This window comes from Anomaloglossus baeobatrachus, chromosome 6 (assembly GCF_048569485.1).
Source record: "Anomaloglossus baeobatrachus isolate aAnoBae1 chromosome 6, aAnoBae1.hap1, whole genome shotgun sequence".
Classification (NCBI taxonomy): domain Eukaryota; kingdom Metazoa; phylum Chordata; class Amphibia; order Anura; family Aromobatidae; genus Anomaloglossus; species Anomaloglossus baeobatrachus.
In genome coordinates this window covers 191,772,127-191,795,249 of record NC_134358.1, presented here as the reverse complement: position 1 = coordinate 191,795,249, position 23,123 = coordinate 191,772,127, and the positions used below count along the sequence as shown (strand labels likewise).

At 40.1% G+C, this 23,123-nt stretch overlaps 1 protein-coding gene across 1 annotated transcript in view; it reads left to right on the top strand.

Annotated features, from left to right (window-relative positions):
• Positions 1 to 23,123, top strand: part of LOC142243062 (cadherin-19-like) — a 409,385-nt gene that overhangs the window by 165,691 nt on the left and 220,571 nt on the right. The window contains exon 4 of the mRNA XM_075314605.1: positions 11,010 to 11,129. Within this exon, the coding sequence (XP_075170720.1) occupies positions 11,010 to 11,129 (120 nt within the window). The remainder of the gene's footprint in view (positions 1 to 11,009; positions 11,130 to 23,123) is intronic.

Genomic DNA, 23,123 nt, shown 5'->3' with positions numbered 1-23,123 from the left:
GGTACACTGAGTGTTTGCTTGTATAATGGCTTAGTTATAATGAGTTGGAGTGTGCAATGCAGGTAGAGGTGCTGCAAATGTCTTTGCACTAGTGGGACTATAGCAAAGTCCAATAGCCACGTTTAGGATGCCACTAGGTACACTGAGTGTTTGCTAGTATAATGGCTTAGTTATAATGAGTTGGAGTGTGCAATGCAGGTAGAGGTGCTGCAAATGTCTTTGCACTAGTGTGACTAGACAATAGTCCAATAGCCATGTTTAAGATGCCACTAGGTACACTGAGTGTTTGCTAGTATAATGACTTAGTTATAATGAGTTGGAGTGTGCAATGCAGGCAGAGGTGCTGCAAATGTCTTTGCACTAGTGGGACTATAGCAAAGTCCAATAGCCACGTTTAGGATGCCACTAGCTACACTGAGTGTTTGCTAGTATAATGGCTTAGTTATAATGAGTTGGAGGGTGCAATGCAGGTAGAGGTGCTGCAAATGTCTTTGCACTAGTGTGACTAGACAACAGTCCAATAGCCACGTTTAGGATGCCACTAGGTACACTGAGTGTTTGCTAGTATAATGGCTTAGTTATAATGAGTTGGAGTGTGCAATGCAGGTAGAGGTGCTGCAAATGTCTTTGCACTAGTGGGACTATAGCAAAGTCCAATAGCCACGTTTAGGATGCCACTAGGTACACTGAGTGTTTGCTAGTATAATGGCTTAGTTATAATGAGTTGGAGTGTGCAATGCAGGCAGAGGTGCTGCAAATGTCTTTGCACTAGTGTGACTAGACAACAGTCCAATAGCCACGTTTAGGATGCCACTAGGTACACTGAGTGTTTGCTAGTATAATGACTTAGTTATAATGAGTTGGAGTGTGCAATGCAGGCAGAGGTGCTGCAAATGTCTTTGCACTAGTGGGACTATAGCAAAGTCCAATAGCCACGTTTAGGATGCCACTAGCTACACTGAGTGTTTGCTAGTATAATGGCTTAGTTATAATGAGTTGGAGGGTGCAATGCAGGTAGAGGTGCTGCAAATGTCTTTGCACTAGTGTGACTAGACAACAGTCCAATAGCCACGTTTAGGATGCCACTAGGTACACTGAGTGTTTGCTAGTATAATGGCTTAGTTATAATGAGTTGGAGTGTGCAATGCAGGTAGAGGTGCTGCAAATGTCTTTGCACTAGTGGGACTATAGCAAAGTCCAATAGCCACGTTTAGGATGCCACTAGGTACACTGAGTGTTTGCTAGTATAATGGCTTAGTTATAATGAGTTGGAGTGTGCAATGCAGGCAAAGGTGCTGCAAATGTCTTTGCACTAGTGTGACTAGACAACAGTCCAATAGCCACGTTTAGGATGCCACTAGGTACACTGAGTGTTTGCTAGTGTAATGGCTTAGTTATAATGAGTTGGAGTGTGCAATGCAGGTAGAGGTGCTGCAAATGTCTTTGCACTAGTGGGACTATAGCAAAGTCCAATAGCCACGTTTAGGATGCCACTAGGTACACTGAGTGTTTGCTAGTATAATGGCTTAGTTATAATGAGTTCGAGTGTGCAATGCAGGCAGAGGTGCTGCAAATGTCTTTGCACTAGTGTGACTAGACAACAGTCCAATAGCCACGTTTAGGATGCCACTAGGTACACTGAGTGTTTGCTAGTATAATGGCTTAGTTATAATGAGTTGGAGTGTGCAATGCAGGTAGAGGTGCTGCAAATGTCTTTGCACTAGTGGGACTATAGCAAAGTCCAATAGCCACGTTTAGGATGCCACTAGGTACACTGAGTGTTTGCTAGTATAATGGCTTAGTTATAATGAGTTGGAGTGTGCAATGCAGGCAGAGGTGCTGCAAATGTCTTTGCACTAGTGTGACTAGACAACAGTCTAATAGCCACGTTTAAGATGCCACTAGGTACACTGAGTGTTTGCTAGTATAATGGCTTAGTTATAATGAGTTGGAGTGTGCAATGCAGGTAGAGGTGCTGCAAATGTCTTTGCACTAGTGTGACTAGACAACAGTCCAATAGCCACGTTTAGGATGCCACTAGGTACACTGAGTGTTTGCTAGTATAATGGCTTAGTTATAATGAGTTGGAGTGTGCAGAGGACAGGAGGGTACAGTGCCAGGATTGTGGGTCTGGGTAGAGGAATGGAAGCCTGCCTTTCTATTCCCTCCTAATGGGGAAATGCAGCGACGAAATCCCTGACCTTTGCTACACAGACGCTGTCGCTGTTTTCAGGACCTGTCACCTTAACTCTGACCCTGCCCGTACGAGCCCTTAAAAGGACTGATAGATAGTGCTATCCCTATGCTGTCCAGCGTATCCAATATCGGCGATAGGACTCAGGACGGAGCTGCCCCAGTGATGTCTGACACCAAGGACGCAGAAGAGATAATGGCGTGCTGGAGGAAAATGTCCGGTTTTATAATGCAGGGACATGTGACATGGACATCCTATCACACATGCCGTTGCTTCTCTGGCTAAAAGTCCAATTAGCTGTGTGTGTGTCTGGGATTGGCTGACATGCTGGCCCGCCCCACAAGACGCGCGCGCTTAGGGAAGGAAGACAAGGAAAAAAAAAAAAAAAATGGCGATCGCCAGTATACAAACAGGAGTGATCTGAAGGCGCTGTTCACGCACACTATACACTGAAATGTCATAATAGTGTGAGTCACAGAGTGACTTACACTATTACAGCGGAAAGCCAGCTAGGAATTAGCTGTTTTTTTGCTGCTAGAACCGTTCTCGAACGTTTCTAGAACTATCGAGCTTTTGCAAAAAGCTCGAGTTCTAGTTCGATCTAGAACAGGCCCCAAAATCACTCGAGCCTAGAACTGGAGAACCACGAACCACGAACCGCGCTCAACTCTACTGACCACAGTGCAATGTACGTAGATACAGGCCAGGGAGAAGAGGGAGAAAGTGCTCCCTACCTCTCCTTCACAGCTGTGACCCGATCGCAAGACGGGATTACAGTCACATGACCCTCGGCTGACCCTTGCAGCAGAGGGGTCATTAACATATTACTTCTGATGCTCTTGCATTGAAAGCTATGCGCAAGTGGAATCAAACACTAAGAGGCAAATCCTAGATATTATTTATTTGTCAATGCGTTTTGGAGTAAAGAATTTTTTTTTCAAGACAGTCCCATTAAAAAATATGCATGCAATCTACAGGGTATAAATAGATCCTATATTTAAAAAGTGCGTGCTGTAAACAGTCATTGGGAGGGCAGCTGCAAAGATGAAATATACCATATAGCATCTTTGCCATGACCAATAAATAGCATAAATTAAATTCACTATTTTGTTCCAAAGAATTGTAAAATATAGAAAAAGGAAAAACAAAAAAACAATTGCAAATTTACATTTGACTGACATTGAAAATATTAAAACAGATGTGTGTGATTCCTTTTTGTACCAAACATGAAAATACGCTTGATACACCATTTTTTTTGTGGAAAAACAAAGAGTTGTAAAAAAATCATAGCAATGGCATTAGAACCCATAAGAAACAGTGTTATAATCTCTTAACGAGATGAGAATGAACCCACTAGACCAATTCATTGTAAGTGCACTGTGAAACAAGTAATAGAAATGAATAAAAATGATTCATTGGCAAATACAATATATGTTTAAAATGCGTGGGCTCAAAATTTATTGATCTAAACAATGAAGATTAGTTGTTAGTTAACCAATAATATTATTAATAAAAAGTATATAAAAAGTATATACTTAATAAAAAGATCAAAAGAGTAAAAAACATGATAAGTAAAAGAAAATCATGTAGTGAAACAGTTACACTTGAGAAATATTATTAATAAATAGGTTATGGTAAAAATCCAAGTTGAACATGCAGAGAGGGTGCTATGGTCCTGACTTGCGGTGCGTCTTCTGTATTGTGACTTCTGTTGCGCCTTCCTGTGGATCTGGTATCTGCCTGTGTGCCGTTCAGAACATCCTGCCAGGGTCTCAGTGCCGTTCTGTATTCCTGTGACAGGCTGTTTCCCTACATTGGGTCTTTCGCTGGTGATGGGAAGGGCTTGCCCAAATGCTCTGCATTCTGGGTAATTGCTCTACTTTATCAGTGAGCTTTCTCGGCCAGAGCATCGCCAGTCATAATTTCTGGTTTGTAAGTGCCTGGCTCCTGGTCTGTCTTATGACTTTATCTTGGCTATTCAACCCTGGACTGTCTTCTGACTTTGCTCTGCCTTCCCCCCTGACCTGTAATATAGCTAGAAAAACAGAAGCGCTGATAGGGTCTTACCAGATAAATAAACAAAGTAATATATGATATAATACACTCACCAGATGTGGTTGTGAAGGGTCACAACCATCATAGATAGCATGAGATAATGGCGGCTGACGCGGCCCCACGTGGGAATGTCTTCAAAGCAGGAGGAGAAAAAGGGTTAAAGCCGCGCAATCTGGCTTTTGGTCCTGAGGAAGTGGTTTTCATACCTCAAAACGCGTAGACCTATGGAATAAAAGAGTTATTAATCTATCAACATTTCCACATCTTATTCTGGCGGATTGCGGGGCTATAACCCTTGTTCTCCTCCAGTTTTAAAGACATTCCCCCCTGACCTTGTCATTCCTGTCCAGCTTGTGACCTCTGACCTCCTCCTGACTACATCTTTGCCTGCCTCTTGTATCCAATACATACTATCCTGGTTAACTGACTCACAGCCTGAATCCCGACCTCGTTCCTGTCTACTCCCAGTGTTTTGTCACGTCCTCTCGGTATTGACCTCGGTCTTTCTGACTTCCCCTCTGCCCTCGCACACCCTCATGCTCACTGCACCATCTAGTTACAAACTCCATACTACACCCCATAGTGACTAGTATCTCACTCCACTTTGTGTTTGGCATAACAGAGGGTCCCAGTGGTCATTTAAATGCATAGTAGCTCTATTTTATCAAGAGCATAAGAAAGAAGCATGGGAAGAAAGTGCGCATGTTTGATTAGAGGTTACTTCAGTGCACGGCAACTACAGGTCCTTGAGCGGGGGAAAAATGTCAGTGTGCTTGTGTGAAGGCGAAAAGAACAAAAAAGACACTGTCTAAGCTGTGAGTGTGGAACTAAGAAAAAAATATGGATAGAAACAATATCAAGGCCACTGCAATTAGCAAGAAAAGAAATATTTAATACTAAACCACAAATTGAAAGGAAACAATTGAATGCACTAAACAGTTCTCAATCACAATCGAAAGCTATCCAGGGAATCAAAGCAAACATAAAAATATTTTATTAATATTAATAATAAAAATAGTGCTTATATTTGAAAAAAGGTTCAAATAAAAAATAAAAATAAAATCTTATATTAATTCATATTCATAATTCATGCAGTCTTAGGGTATTCAATTTATACATCCAGAATACTTCTTTCTAATTTAGAACCTTTTTTTGATTTGGTATGTGACAGGGAATTTGTTCAATAGGTGTGACATGTAATCCCCGAAAACTTTTATTATGATAAATCGCACAAGGTTTAGTTAAACAACACTTCTGTTGCTAAAACTTGTTACATAATTGCAGATATTTTGGGGCTGGTAATAACAGTTGACGGGAGCAGGCTGAATATATTCTCTGTCACCACAACTGCAGCTATACTTTAGGTCCCAATTATCTGATAGAAAGATGGAAAGTGGGATTTATACAGTATAGTATCATGCCATTTTTTTGCTTTTTTATGCAACTGTAACTCATCTTTTTATGTTTACAACCAAAACACATAGTTAGCAGCCAAATAACCAACTATATTTTTGAATGATAGGGGAAAAAACACAACAAACACTCCATAGTATACCTGAAAAAGCACTTAATAAATATTAAAAATAATCTTTGGAGCTTCTTTTAACCACTTCAAGTGTCTAATACTGAAAACCGGATAAAACAAGGAACCTGACCATTCTTAATTTGAAGGCTGCTTACTATTTTATACAGATAAGTATTAAAAAAATGACAGAGGTAAAATCATAGCAAAAACTGACCAATATTTTCGAAATACTCAGTGGGTACATCAATGTCTTTTAATGAAGTTATATAAACACACTTCAATGTTCTGATACTATTACTGTTAATAGGTAGATGATGTGTGCAACCCAGTGTAAAAATTCAAAACATTTAGAATATATATAAACAGATACATAATTCATAATATACCCACACATACAGTGAAGGAAATAAGTATTTGAACCCTTGCTGATTTTGTAAGTTCGCCCACAGACAAACATGAACAGTCTATAGTTTAAAGGGTAGGTTATTTTTAACAGTGAGAGATAGAATATCCTATATAAAATCCAGAAAATAACATTGTATAAATTATATAAAATTATTTGCATTTTGCAGAGAAAAATAAGTATTTTATACTCTACCAACCGTTGCGAGTTCAGGCTCCTACTTGACCACTTAGACTCTCCTAATCAACTTGTTACCTGCATTAAAGACATCTTTCTTAAATTGTCACCTGTATAAAAGACTCCTGTACACAGGCTCAATTAATCAGTCAGACTCTAACATCTACAACATGGGCAAGACCAAAGAGCTTTCTAAGGATGTCAGGTACAAGATCATAGACCTACACAAGGCTGGAATGAGCTACAAAACCATAAGCAAAACGCTGGGTGAGATGGAGACAACTGTTGGTTCAATAGTAAAAAAATGGAAGAATTAACAAAATTGAGTGTCAATCGACATCGTTCGAGTACATCATGAAAAATCTCACCTCGTGGAGTATTCAGGATCATGAGGAAGGTGAGAGATTAGTCTAAAACTACACAGGGGGAAATTGTTAATGATCTGAAGACAACTGGGACCACTGTCACCAGGAAAACCATTGGTAACACATTATACCGTAATAGCTTAAAATTCTGCAATGCCCACAAAGATTCACTGCTCAAGACGACACATGTGCAGGCCCAACTGAAGTTTGCCATTTAATACCTGGATGATTCTGAAAGTAATTGGAAGAAGGTGCTGTGGTCAGATGAGACAAAAATTGAACTCTTTGGCCTTAACGCAAATCGCCGTAGTTAAAGGAAGAGAAATGCCTATGACCTAAAGAACACCGTCCCCACTGTCAAGCATTGAGATGGAAATATTGTGTTTTTGGGGTGTTTTTCTGCTAAAGGCACAGGACTACTTCATCGCATCAATGCGACAATGGATGGAGCCATGTACTATAAAATCCTGAGTGACAACTTCCTTCTCTTCGCCAGGACATTAAAAATGGGTCATGCCTTGGTGTTCCGACAATGAACCAAAACATATAGCCAAGGCAACAAAGGAGTGGCTCAAAAAGAAGCAAATTAAGGTCATGGAGTGGCCTTGCCAGTTTCCAGACCTTAGTCCCATAGAAAACATATGGAGGGAGCTGAAGCTCTAAGTTGCCAAGCGACAGCCTCAAAATCTTAATGATTTAGAAATGATCTGCAGAGAGGAGTGGATTAAAATTCATGCTTGACATGTTCGCAAACCTCATCATCATCATCTACAAAAAATGTCTGGCTGCTATGCTTGCCAGCAAAGGTTTTGCCACCAAGTATTAACTCTTGTTTGCCAGAGGGATCAAATACTTATTTTTCTCTGCAAAATGCAAATACATTTAAATAATTTATATAATGTGATTTTCTGGATTTTCTGGATTTTATTTTGGATATTCTATCTCACACTGTTAAAATTAACTTAAAGTCATAGACTGTTCATTTCTTTGTCAGTGGGCAAACTTACAAAATCAGCAAGAGATCAAATACTTATTCACCTCACTGTATCTAAGTAAATATTTTTATAAAGCTGCTCTCAAATGAATTTCTCTTCATATGTCAGTAACAACCCATCCAATCCAGACAGCCAAAGAAAAAAAGAATTATCAGAAGAATTGTTCAAGAGCAAAGTACCCCTTGTGAAGAGTTACAGAAAGACCTGATATCAGCAGGTACAATTGTTTCAAAGAAATCAAAAAGTAATGCACTCAAGCTCCATTCCATGCCACACTCCATAGCTAAACAAAAAGGATGTTCAATCACATTTAAAGCTTGCTTAACAACATTTAGACAAGCCTGTGAAATACTGGGAGAATATAGTCTGTTTAGATGAGACCAAAATTGAACTGCTTGGATGCCATAATACTTCATATAATTGTAATCATGGTGTTTGGGCTGTTTTTCATCATATGGCATTGACAACCTTCATATAATTGAAGGAAAGATGAATAAACAAATGTACCAAGACATTTTTGATAAAAATCTGCTGCTGTCTGGAAGGATGATGTTGATGAAGTGATAATCGACATTTCAGCAAGATAATAATCGCAAACATCAGCCAAAACTCTCGATTGGTTTCAGAGAAAGAAAATAAAGCTACTAGAAGGGCCGAGCTGCTCACCTGACCAGAATCCTGTGCTGCCCCTGTGCCAGCAGCCGGGCTGCTCGGATCCGGATCCACGGTTGCTCGAGGAGTCTCCGGACCCGAGGGTCGTGCGGCCACTCAGAAAAAGGGGGATATTTACAGGGGGATGGAAAGTTTGTGACGCCACCCACGGTGTGTGGTAATGTGGGAGACCACCGCTGCTGTTGGGAGAGGCCCGTAGCGATGGTGTAGCAGCAGGATGTTTAATTCCTCCGTCGGTAGGGGGTTTGTGCCCTGTGGCCTGTTGGGTGCTGGCGTTTGGGATGACGTTGGGTGGAGGTAAAGGGGCTTTTCAGCGTACTCACTGAGTCCTGGAATAATGACATCGACAGCTTGCAAACCAGAATTCTGAGCACCACTGCAGCCTGGAGGGAGCATGCTGGGATCTGTGCCCTTGGTGTTGCTGTTAGCCTGTGGCCCTTTCCGTGGCACCTTCTCACTAGTTGGACCCTTAAACTTAAAACTCTTCGGGTCCCGCTCACCCGTATAGCTAACAGAGTGAGCTTGCTCTCAGGGTTCACACGTAGGATTTCTTTGGACTGCATTTGGGAAAGTCCTATCCCATCAGTGCACTAGTACCCCTATTTTTGAAGTGTGTTGGGGATGAATCTTGAAGTCTTCACTCCTGTCGGGTAAATTACCGGGATGCGTGAAGCTACTTCCCGGCCTAGGGTCCACATACCCCGTCGTGCCCTGGCCCCTGCCCTGTGATGGCTCAAGGCCACCGGCTGCCCTCCTTGGCAGTCCGTGCCCCTTGATGCGATCCCCTGCGACCAGGGTTCCAGCTACTACCAGGCCCAGACCAATGTCTGCCACCTAGTAAACCCCAGGAGCCCTGCTCCGGACCAGCGACCTCTCCCTCTCGGAGAATCACTTTCACCTCCTACTCCTTTCACTTTGTTTCACTTCTCTTGGCATTTTCTCACTTCTCCCTACCAACCCCCCATGTGGGCAGCCCTATTTCCTTCAGGCCCCCCAATGGTGTGTCTGGTGGGTTCGGTGTAAAATGTTCCTAGGATTTCGACTGGCTCAGCTGTTAGCATCACCAAAGGACCATGATCCGTAACCAAGGAGGAGTGGATACTGTGCAGAAGGGCAGATTGCACAATACCCTGTGACGACCTGATAGGCCAGGGCGTCACAATCCTATAGAAAGTTTATGGAAGGAACTAAAGTTTAGAGTTCATAGAAGGAGACCATGGAACCTTCAGGGTTTGAAGAATGTTTGTGTGGAAGAATTTCCCAAAATCACATGTAAGCAATGGATGTGATTAGTTTCTCCAAGCTGTCATCACCAACTAATTTTTTTGTATGAAGTATTAAACAATTTTTAGCAAATGTGTTCAATACTTTTTCTCTTTGTCCTTTCTCATTATTACACATCAATAAATTTATGGACTTCTGTTGTTTGATATTGTTTTGCCTCTATGGATTGTATGAGTTGTTAGCAGCCTCTGGTAAAAAATTTTTATATCATAAGCACCTTTAGAAATAAATTTATATAGAAAATTGGTGACTCGTTCAATACTTATTTCGCCCACTGTATATTGCCCTTTCCCATGCTGTGTTAGATTATTTACCCCATGATTTTAAAATTTAGTTTTATCCTTTGTATGAATTTTATGTGCTATATGACTACATTTGATCATGCTTTCTTTTAAATGATGTACAGTTCACTTTATGGAGGTGTATATGCCACACTTTTGTGTTTTTCTATTTCTTACGACTTGCGTTCTCTTTGAATAATTGTCATTTGTAATCATAAGCAGATTAGATTGATTCACCTGTTTCTCATCAAGGCTTAGTGCTTTTATAAAATGATTAAATAAACTAGTACTTATGTCAAGATTTCCATGATGAGTTCTCTCTACTTCAATTGCAAATGTCGGCCAATGTGTTATATTCTATAGCTTTTATACTTGGAATATAACTCTGTGTATAAGTGGCACTCTCCAATCCATTTTTTCACAATGACTTTTGACCGGCGTTTAGTGATGGAACTGGTAAATGCAGATATGGCTATATATACATATATATATATATATATATATGTGTATATATAGCCATATCTGCATTTACCAGTTCCATCACTAAACGCCGGTCAAAAGTCATTGTGAAAAAATGGATTGGAGAGTGCCACTTATACACAGAGTATATACATATATATATATATATATATATATATATAATTTTAACTAATGTTATGGGTTAGATTTATCAAAGAGACATACTGTACTGTTCATTTGGCTTTAGTCTCTTGAATACTGGATTTTGATGAAGAGGTCCATTTGACTACTGTTTCCTTTTGTATAACTATTTCGTCTTTTTTATCAGTGTACAAATAATGTGTGCTACATATTATATTTTGAACACAAACTTGCATGTGGTCAACAGATTGTTTTATCATGGGTGCTAAATGAGATTATTCATTTGCACCAGGAGTGGAGTCATGTCACATGGATTACCTTTTAAAAAAAATTCTGTTAACCTTTTGCAACTTTGTGTTCTGCTGTTGTTTAATACACCTTGGGAAAATACTTGTGCACCAACTATTCTGGTCTAAAAAGTGTTGTTAATCTTATTTCTATTTTTTGTTAAATTATAGGTACATATGTCACTCAAGTGATTGCTACAGATAAAGATGATCCAACACATGGAAATAATGCCAGGCTGGTTTACAGCATTCTACAAGGACAACCACAGTTTTCAATTGAAATAAAATCAGGTAAATTGTTTTGGAGGGGTAATGGTATTTGGAGACACTAAATGTAGTATAAAGAGGTCAAGGTAAACACTAAATAGAAGAATTGCTTGAAAGTAGAGTTGAGCGGATCGGCCATAATCTGGGTCCGGCGGATCCGGATCGGGTTGCCGCAGAAGTCCGGAATCGATCCGGAATCCGCGGCCATGTAAATCAATGGGGAGCCGGATCTGGGACGAGAGAGAGAAAGAGAGAGAGAGAGAAAAAAAAACAAAAAACAAAAACGGATCCGGATCGTGCACCCCGAATCCCGGGTAGTGGTCGGACTCGGATCGGGCTCTCAAACCGTGCGGATCCGGATTTTGCGGATCCGGATCTGCTCAACACTACTTGAAAGGGCATGACTCCATAATACGAAATACAAGAATGCCAATGTATTCTTTTTCAGGTTCTTCTCTAGCCCTTATAAAGAGGTCTGGAATGACACGAAAAGAGGCAGAAATTTAGATTAGGACCCAGTTGAGAATTATACCTTGGCGTGGTAACTGGGATCAAGTAAATTTGGCCAATTTTATTTACAAAATAACTCCTTTTTTTCCCCAAATTATTTTTCATGTTTTCTTTGCAGTAATGCATAGTCACATTCTAATGTTCACCATATGCATTTTTTGTTTTTTCTAATTCCCTCTACATGAGTGCAACTGTTATTCTTGATACAGTAAACACTAAAACATTAAAAGAGGATCACTTTATAAAATACACAGGTGATGTTATTTCAAATTATTATCAAACAGCATTGTACTTATAAAAGAAAACAAAAAAAGGTCCATATGGAGAAGTAAAAAAAGAGGTTGTCAGGCACTTACTTATGTATATCTTTTTTATTTATAAATCAGATAAAAAAGTGCAAGTGAACAGAAACATGTGGATGACATAGAGATGACAGCTGTTTTGCACTAGGATGTGCTTCAACAGGTCCTTACTGGTCAGGATCTGTTGAAGCACATTCCAGTGCAAAATGGCCGTCATCTAGGTATCGCCTGCATCCCCATGTTTACCTCCACTTTTTATGTGATGAAGAAATAAATCGTGTTTTATGCATTAGTGAGGGCCACCCTCATTTTTTACTTCTCCTTTTGAACTGTTAAGAGGGTTGAGCACCATAGCTGTGCGAGGTACAGTGAACACACCACTCACTCAATCAAGATTGATAGTGGTTGATTTCATCTTTGGTGCAGATTCACTTCTGTTTTTTAATCATATAAAAAACTAAGGCCCCCTCATACATACATTAGATAACTCTAGGCTGAACAATGGTTTGGCCATTTTTTTTCCTGCAGCTACCTTTCCGTTTCTGTTATATTGAAGAGAGCTCAATCTCCTGACTAGTCCTGAGCTCTCTCTGCCCCTCAATAAACCATCACCATGAGAACAAAAAATTAGCAGTTGAAAATGGGACAAGCCAGATCCTTTACTTCCATTACAGTCATCTGCCCAGGGCCCTGATAGGCATTAAAAAAAACCTATCAATATCGTTGAGTTCAGTCAGTGTTCACCTTGTGTGTATAGGAGGAGTAATGGCCTTGATTCATTATGACTGGTAGTTTGTACTCCAGTCTTCATAAACAGTATGCTGGAGCACCATGTATGCACCAAATTCATTTTTGTTTTGATTTATCTCACTTTTCTGGTCTATAAAGCAATTATTTTGTCATGCCTCCTCTTGGCTCAGCTCAGTTCACATTTAAGTATTCTGGCATAAAAAATAGCCAAAATTTTAAAAAAATGTTTGGACCGATGAATTGCGCAAACAGTTTTATGAAAGAGTTCTGTCAAAAAATGTTTTAAAGAACCAACATCTATGACTAGTCTAACGCCATCATAAGAACAACAAGGGCTGTTAGAACGCATGATGTAGTAGAGGGTTATTTCCCATTTGGGACCCATCTCTTAAGCAAGAAGGAGAAGTTACTACAAAGAGTGTTTGTGTGTGTTACAAAGACCACTCATTCTTCAATGAAAGTATATGACTCTTAATTTATCCTATATCATTTCACAGAAGAGATAAAGGTTAGATCCACAGATATAACAGCTTATTGCAAAAACTCCCTGAGAGCAGGAACTCCTATTATCAAGTCAATGTCAGGGGACGTTAAATGAGAGAAGTGATTGTACAAAGCGTGCAATCCCTAAAGGCTCTTGTTCACCAATAAATGTTATGTGCTTAAACTCCTTCAATGAGAAACTAGATCATTTCTCACAATTATAATGCTATTTTCTATGTCCCTGATATATTTTGTAAACCACAATGTCATGAAACATTACACCTTTTATTCAACTAAGAAATGTGTAGCAATTATATAGCAGATATTGCTACTTAAAACACCAATATTAACAAGAAAGCAAAGAAGGACAAACTTTCCACAAAACAGAACTTTTGAATATCAATACTTCCTAAGTCAGGATTTTCCTGAGACAGCGTCACTGATTGAAAACAGCAGGTCAAAAAAAGAATATGTCAAAATTGTAATGGCGTACAGTCACTTTGTTTTATTCAAAAATTTCTAAAGTTAAACACAGCTGGTAATGTACGATTAAGTTCAGTTTATCCATTACAGCAATACTAGTAGGGATCCATTTGTATACGCTATGAGTTGCATATCACACAGTATCTTTAGATACAATTTATTCTGTGTTTCTTTTAAAATCTGCTTTTACATTTCCCAACTATAATATCAAGAAATGAAAGGATGTATTTAAAGAAGCACTAACATCAACGTTATTATCTTTCTAATATATTGCAACCATCATATTTTTGGCCTTCTACCTAGTTAATTCTTCTCTTCTCTATGACATCACATGATCCAAAACAGACTACCTGAATCCTTCTAAGCTCTATATAAAAACAAGAAGCCTCTATTCTCTGCATTAGTCATCATTGCAAAGTCCCTGGCACGTGTTATTCCCATGTGGAAGCCACACTGTGTGGAGTAATGCATGGGGCCTTGTGTGCCCACTCCTTTAACCTATTATCTCCCATTTTATTAGATCATCAGCTTTTTTCACTGGACCCTATGTCTTACTATTTTCCCTATCCCCCCACATTGAGGGCTCTATCGATGGTCCTTCATGTATTTCTATACTCTGCATGTGATTATAAATTTTGGCATATTATGCTTTATATATTGTATATGGGGATTTGCATATTAGGTTTTTAATTTGACCTATTATATGCCTATTCAGGAGTGTGGCCTTTTGGTTTCCAGTTTGTTATTGGTTTTGAGTGATTTTATCTAGGTACACACAAGTGCATTTCTAATAATAAAATGTTTTTGTGCCTTAGTTTTTGACACTTTCATTGCCATATAAATGTGGATAATTCTATTCGGTTACGCAGTACCTTTAATATACCTGTTGTTGCTTACTGGAAATGATTGATGCATGGGCATTGAAAAGAGACTTTCTGTTTCTCATAACACTTAGGATTCAACTTGTCTGTTTTAATGAAGTGATATCCTAGACCTAGTGAAAAAGAGAAGAATTAATTGGATAGAAAAGCAAAATGAGCAATTGTATTTACACAGTGCTATATAATGTTATGATTGCAGTATTTTAAGAGAAGAAAAAATTTGATGGGAGTGCTAATTTAACATCTGAATGCATGTCACAAATGAGGACAATATTTACAGCTAACTTTACCTATATATTGTAAATGAACAAGGTTTAGTGGCAATGTAAGCACCTTGATATATCTTGGTCCAATAATGAATATAAAATATATCACCTCATATATGTTCTTAATTTTTTAATATCAGATATGGAAACAAATAGTTTTCATTCATAGCCACCTTCAGATATTGCTGTACATGTGACCTGGAACAACAGATTAACAAAACTTATATTTAACAACTGTTAACTATCCCAGTAGCACAATGTGAGTCTATTTAGTAACTATTCCCAAAATGTAAATATTCTTGTCTCACATATTATGGCCAACATGATGTTCCCTTTTTAATTCACCAAATTTTACAAAAATCCCAGCAAGCCAACAGTTCTTATAGGCACATTGTAAATGTATTAATGGCATATGATAGGTTACTAGCAAAATACCTGTGTAATCGCTCTCGTAAAATGATATGTTAAATTGCTGGTTATGCTTGTTAATGTTACATTTTTAGTTTGATCCTGAACTTGACATCTTCATAATTTAATTTTTTCAACTTTTTTTTTTTGTTAGTTTGGCAATAGTTGCATATTTTTTACAAATTTGTCTCAACATTCAGGCAAACAAAAAGCAGTCCTTAGTATTATGACCCTTAGTAATCACTTCACACTGATCAAAGATGTAAAAGATGAATGTATGTATACAGTGGTGTGCAAACGATTGTGCACCCCTGGTCAAAATTACCGCTATTGGGAGCAGTTAAGCAACTTGAAGATGAAGTTGAATCTTACACTTTTCCTTTTTATTTAAGGCAAACAAATATTTTAATCTTTTATATTTTTAACATTACAAAAAAGAAAATGGGGCTATTCAAAAATTTGAGCACCTTTGAAGATTTGTGTGTTCAGCTGCCTCGCACTGTGAAAATGAAAATGATGGAGGCCTACAAAGCAGGAGAAGGCTATAAGAAAAAAGCAAAATGTCACTCGACTTCATTGTCATCACGCAGCTCTGTCTGTGTGCCGTGGCCTGATTTGTGATCACAGGTGAAGGACTCACCGGTGACCGCAAATCCCCAGAGTGACTGAAGTGAGCCGTGCGATTAATGGTGCCATCACTCAGGTTACCTGCGACCAGCTGCAGTCCTCCACCTGAGAGGTGTGGCCTCAGGTAACCTGAGTGACGTCACTGCTGATCACGTGGCTCACTTCAGTTGCTGCGTGGAGCTCTCAGTGAGCGGCGGTGTTCTACAGCTGCTCCTGTCAGTTTCATGTAGCAGAGCTGGATGCGTTGTGGGACCTCATGTAGATTACGCTGGACCTGGAGGGGTATTTGGGGATTTTAATAAAGTGGTGAAAGAGGGTGTTTTTTTGTCTTTTATTCCAAATAAAGGACTTTTTCGGGTGTATGTGTTTATTTATTTTCACTTACAGGTTAATAATTGGGTGTGTCTCATAGATGCCTGCCATGATTAACCTAGGACTTAGGGGCAGCTATGGGCTGCCATTAACTCCTTATTACCCCGATTGCCACTGCAGGGCAATTCTGGATGAGCCGGGTAGAGTCCCGGGACTGTAGCATCTAATGGATGTGGCAATTCCGGGCAGCTGCTGGCAGATATTTATAGGCTGGGGGCTCCCCATAACGTGGGGCTCCCTATCCTGAGAATACCAGCCTTCAGCCGTATGGCTTTACTTTGGCTTGTATCAAAATTAGGGGGCATTGTTTTAATTATTTATTTTATTTATTTTACTGCACTACATAGACCCACCCACCGGTGGCTGTGATTGGTTGCAGTGAGACAGCTGTCACTCAGCTTTTGGGCGCGTCTGAATGCAACCAATCATAGGCGCCGGTGGGTGGGGGAAGCAGTCAATACGGGATGGAATAATAAGCAGACGGCATTTTCAGAAGCTGGAGAAGCCGCCAGAGCAGTGTGACAGCTGTGCAGTGCTGCGCCGGTGATTGGTCAGTGATTGGTGAGTATGAGAGAGGGGGGGAGCGGGAAAGACCGAAAGACCTGCATTCTGTTTGTCAACAAAAGCAATTTGGTTTGAGAGCTGTTCAAGCCGCGTGCTGCTCTGAGCACGTTATTCCAAAACACCAGAAATGCAGTCACACACCTTCTACAGGCTGTGCCCATATTGTTTCTGCCTTTTCACATCCATTTCCGCCTTTTCCTCAGTCACCACAGCTCGCCGTTAGGTCAAACATGAAATTATTCGAGTTTCCCATAGACTTACATTGCGCGTTGGATATTCGTCAAAGTGGATATTTTGGTATTCGATCATCCCTAATAATGAACCTAAACACATATCAAAATCCACAATAGACTACCTCAAAAGGCGCATGCTAGACCTTAAAAAAGTAATGCATGCAAGAAGACCCAGGAATCCCACAGAACTGGAAGACTATTCCAAGAAAAAAATGGATGAAAATCCCTCAAACAAGAATTGAAAGTCTCTTGGCTGGCTTCAAAAAGCATTTACAAGTTTTGATACTTGCCAAAGACGTGTTACTAGGTACTAACCATGCAGGGTGCCCAAACTTTTGCATTGGTCAACTGTACTTTTTTTGTTCATTTTAAAATGTAAAAGATAAAAATATTTTTTTTCCCTAAAATTCAAAGAAAATGTGTTAACTTTAAAAGATCATTTAATCTTCAACTTCCATAACTGTTCACAATAACAGTAATTTTCACCAGGGGTGCCCAAACCTTTGCATGCCCAGTATAAAGCAGAAGATGTGTGTCCAGAAGGATCTAAAATCTCAGTTATGAAAATTGTCTCATCGACAGACTGTTTTAGTTGACCATAGGAACCAATCAGAGGTCTGCTTTCAGTTTACCTCAGCAGCTTCAATGTTTAAAATTGCACTTTGATTGCTACAGGCAGCCAGAATGATCTTACTGTGAGGCAATTCTTATAAATGAGGCCCCAGTTACTTCTGAACTGATTGTTGACAGCCACTGATATAATTAGAGACTTTAGTGAGACTTGTTAGGTTGCCCAACCTTAGTGATCATATAGTTGCTGCCCCTTTAAGAGAATGGAGTTGGTAGAGCTTGGATCGATAGCAGAAGATGGTGGGACCAAGTCTGTGGGGTACAACATTGCAGCCAGCCTTAAGGAAATGGGAGAGAAGAGCACCCCTTTCTACATGTCGCTGCTATTCATACACAAGAGCCCCCTCCTTCTTGTAATGTCACTACTAGCCTAACAGTCAGGACAGGGAGGAGGGGAGAGATGAGAACAAGGGGGTCTTGTAGGGCTGACAGGAAGGTGCTTGGAAAAAAAACAGGGTGTTGCAATCGAACTTGACCCTGAACTTGACCACGAACAACGAATCCCAAAAAAGTTAATGGGAATGAGACTAGTGATGAGCAAAGTTGTGGATAATCCAGCACGGGAAATAAAAATCCAGATCGGCGAGCAAATTTGATGCTGCACTTAACCAGAACAATAAATTCCATATGAGTCAATGGGGTCAAAACTTTTGGAGCTATGAAATGGCCATAGTAAGTGTTAGGGGGCTGCAAATGGAAGTTAAATGGTAGTAAGAGCAGGATAGTTATACATAACTGTTTTCTGGTGTTTCCCAGAGGATAAGACTCTCTTCCGGGCCTGCTAACTAAGGCTCATGAATATTCACTGCTTATTCCAACCACCATCTGTGCTAGTGTCTGTGATTGGTTTGCAGACTGCTAAACACCCCCCACCCTGTGTCTGCATCTGTGATTAATTGCAGTCAATTTGATGTATCGTAGTGTAAAAAGAAATAAAGAAAAAAAAACTAATACAAAAATGATGTAGACCATATTTTGATAGCCACCGCTGGTAAAAACAGCAGTGTCATGCAGCAGCAGCCACCTGTTCGAGTTACCATGGCTGGATATCAAAATAAAGGGAAAAGAAAGATATAGGGTCCATTTTTGATATCCAGCCACTGTAAAGCAGACTGGTGGGGCTGGTATTATCAGGATGGGAGGAGCCATGCTTATTGGCCCCCAGCATAAAAATACCATCTGTAGCTACCCAGAATTATTGCATCTATTAAATGCAACAATTCCGGACTTTACCCAGCTCATCCTGATTGCCCTGATATGGTGACAATTGGGGCAGCAAAAAGTATTAATGACAGCTGTGACTTATCAGGTGCCATCAAGCCCTAGATTGGTAATTGGAGTGGTCTGTGAGACTCCCTCATTACCAACCATGTACGTGAAAAGAAATAAATCCCAAACACCGAAAAAATCCATTACTTGAAATAAAATACACACACCCTCTTTCACCCCTTTATTAACCCCCAAAACACCCTTGCAGGTCTGATGTAATCCATACAAAGTCCTACGATGATCCTCCCACTGCTACATCTGGAGCCTGGAGAGAATGAAAACATGTCTGCTCTCCCCAGGCTCTAGGAAACAATGACAGCTGATGGTGAACTGGCTGTGAGTCTTGACCCGCAATCGAACAATCCAGCAGCACTTTGACTGAGAGCAGCAGAGGAGCCCGGATGGGATCTTAGGTGAACTGTGCGACATCACCTTCCCACAGCCGGGCTCAAACTGTTGCTGTCAGTTTTTCCCAGATCCTGCGGAGAGCAGACATGTTCTCCCTCTCTCCAGGCTCCAGATGTAGCAGAGCTGAGGATCATCATGGGACTTCATATAGATGTTTTTTTTGGTGTTGTATTTTATTTATTTTCACTTAGAGGACTAGTAATAGTGGGTCTCACAAATGTCTTCCATTTCTAATCTAGGGCTTGATGGCAGCTGACAAATAACAGCTGCCATTATCCCCTTATATTACAGAGATTACCACTGCACCAGGGCAATCTGAATAAGCCTAGTAAAGCCCAGAATTGTTGCATCTTATAGATGCAACAATTCTGGGCAGCCATAGACTGGTATTTTTAGATTGGAAGGAGCCAATATCTATGTCTCCTCCCATTCAGGTAATAACAGAACCCACCTGTCCGCTTTACTATGACTGGATATTAAAAATTGGAGGACCCTACATATTTTTTTCCCCTCTATTTTGATATCCAGACATGGTAAAGCTCACAGATGGGGCTGAAGCATGCTGCTGTTGTATTACCTGCGCTGGCTATCAAAATAAGATGGGAGCCTACATCATTTTCCATACTTTTTTTTAATTTATTTTTACACTACTACACAGCAAACTTACTGCAACCAATCACAGATACGGGCATAGGGTAGGAGGTGTGTATAGCAGTCTACAACCAATCACAGACACTGGCACAGAGGGTGGGTGAGGAATCTGTGAATATTCATTAATTAGTGGACCTGGAAGAGAGTCTGACTGTAATGTGATCGTCCTGCTCTTACAACCATTTAACTTCTATTTGTAGCCGACATAATTTTTTTTTGCTAGTTTTACAGTGATTTTACTGGCCAATCACAGCCATGCCAATAATTGGCATGGCTGCAATGACTCCAAAAGTGCCGACAGCCTAAAAGATTGCTTATTGGCTGCACTGCTACCTTTCAATATGCTTTGTCCGGGTGAGAAACCTGAACAGGAACAGGACGCACATTCAAAAGTCTGTTTTCTTTGTTCAGCATCGAACACATGGTGTTTGATACGGATCTCGTACCTTACAATTTGGGTTCACTCATCCCTAATCTACATGTCTACTACATTATTTGTAGCCAGAAAGTTATGTTGTTGTTTTACATTTTTTATTTGGTGGGCTGGAAAATATATGCCTTGAGGCTTGAGTCCCTCATCTTTTCTGATTCTAGCAAAGCCCTGGGGGGGTTCAAAAAACTATTCCAGTTTGGGTAATTTTAAAAGCTTTATTTTTTACTAAATTAGGAAGTGATATATTTTTCACAAATCTTTTAAAAATTATCCTTTTATTTAGAAAGACAAAGCACGTATACTGTTTTCAACGTAAAGAAGTAATGGCTTCCCAGCAAGATGTGAAAAAGTATCTTTTTTAGGTTCTTAAACAGGTTTTTGATTTTTTTTATTTACAAAATGAATAACCAACAATAAAAACTTTATATCATGCAGAAAAAAATATCCCTTTTTCTAAGGAGCAAATAAAAGTTAGCTATTTTCAAAGTGAACAAGCAATGGCTTGTCATCAACATTTGGAAAAATTAGCTTTATTTTGGGACGCTGTTTCCTGTTTCTGTAATCTCAATAGAATTCTTGTGCCAGATTCAGTTCCTTCTAGCACTATGTAATTCAGTGAGAAGACCAGAGATATGTGGCTGGCATGGCTCTGTATTGACATTGCATAGTCACACAGTAAAGAATTAGGATGGAGCATTTGAAGACACAAGGGTCAAGGGTGCTCTCGTTTGCTGGCCTGGCGGACTTAAGAAAGATCGCATGGACCAGCACTCATCTAACTAAAGTCCCGTACTCTTCCTGTGGGCAAAAAACTATGCATACATCATAAAATGAGGTTACCATACTCTGGTAAGAATTTCTTTGGGTTCCCAACAGACAACAGCATATAGTACATTTCCAGCAAGGACAGAAGAGGATGCAAGAGACCCTCACCCTTCCTCTGGCTCACTTTGATTTAGAACCTACTCATCTTCAGGGCATCTGGGATCCCACTACCCCAGCCGGCAGTACCCCACTTTTAGAAAGCACCCACTGAGAGGAGATAGCGGCAAATTTAGGAAGCTGACTGAGTACAGTGAGGTATGTGGCCAGGTAACCAGATAGTCCCTAACTGGGTTATCCAAATGAAATTGTTGACTCAGAGTTGGATAGTGGAACAGTTCTGTAATTCACCAGCTGGAATCATGGTCCCTAGGCTGATGTCCTGTAGAATCCTCAATGATAGGAGACACAACTTTGCATCTCTCAGCTCCCATTTCAGTGCATTGTGTCCAACAGAATTGGGGGAAGATAATCATGGCTGTTCATTCATTCTTTGTTAGTTCAATTGTCCTCCAGATGTCCCAGACTAGTACACTGCAGAGGCTGAAGCAAGCCACACACAATTAGCATGCATTCCACAAGTTAGGATACAAAAAGTGCACTGGCAAGTCCCACATTTAACAATGACACGTGTCTCTTAACTCACCAAACAAAGGAACAATACATCTGGCATAGGTAAGAATAGTTCAGCATCACACAAGTGGCCAGATATTCCTTATTGACATAAAAGCAGTAAGGAAATGTGTTAACATAATTAGCCCATTCTCTGAGTCTTCAGCAGTTTATGAAATGGAGAGTCATTTTTATTTAGTTATTAATTTTTTCCATGATCTTTGTTAATTAAATTGTTGAGTAGAGATGAGCCACCCCCCTAGTCCTCGCATTCGATTCGTCGAACGGCGGGTGTGTTCGGTGAATGTTCGATGAACGTTGAACGAACATCTTTGAACCCCATTGAAAACAATGGCAGGCAAACACAAACACATACAAACACATAGAAAACACCTTCTAAGGTGTCCAAAAGGTGACAAACAACTCAGAAGACACCACAAACACATGGAAAAGTGACAAGTACATATACTCATGTGAAAACAAAAGAGCTGGACGAGTAAAAGCAGGAGGAGACACAGATAGAGGCATGTTATGCCCTTCTAAAATCATATAAAACACAGCAAGTGGACTCCAACCAGAGTCTCCCTTTTTTCTACAAATTGAGCCACAGACACCACTTAAGTGGCATCAGTTGTTCCCCAGTTGCATTGATTTGCATGAAACACAATCAAAATCCACAAGCCTTTACTCTCCCAGGATGACACAGGGGTAGAAAAGTCCTGGCAGATCCATGACTTCTTCATCTTGGAACATTTAAAAAAAACAAAAAGGGGACTCCAACCAGAGTCTCCCTTATTTTCCAAAAATTGGGCCACAGACACCACTCAAGTGGAACCAGTTGTCCCCCAGTTTCAAACTTGACATGTTGCTTTGCATGAAGCATAATCAAAATCCACAAGCCTTTACTCTCCCCAGGATGACACAGGGGTAGAAAAGCCCTTGCTGATCAATGACTTGTTCTTCGTGATGAACGATCATCTAAAACATAGCAAGGGGACTCCAACCAAAGTCTCCCTTTTTTCCAAAAACTGGGCCAAAGACACCACTTAAGTGGTATCAGTTGTCCCCCAGTTGCAAACTTGACATGTTGATTTGCATGAAGCACAATCAAAATCCACAAGCCTTTACTCTCCCAGGATGACACAGGGGTAGAAAAGTCCTTGCAGATCCATGCCTTGTTCAACTTGATGAACGTTAGTCTGTCCACATTGTCACTGGACAGACACGTGCGCTTATCTGTCAGCACACACCCAGCAGCACTGAAGACAAGTTCCAACAGAATGCTGGCTGCGGGACACGACAAGATCTCCAAGG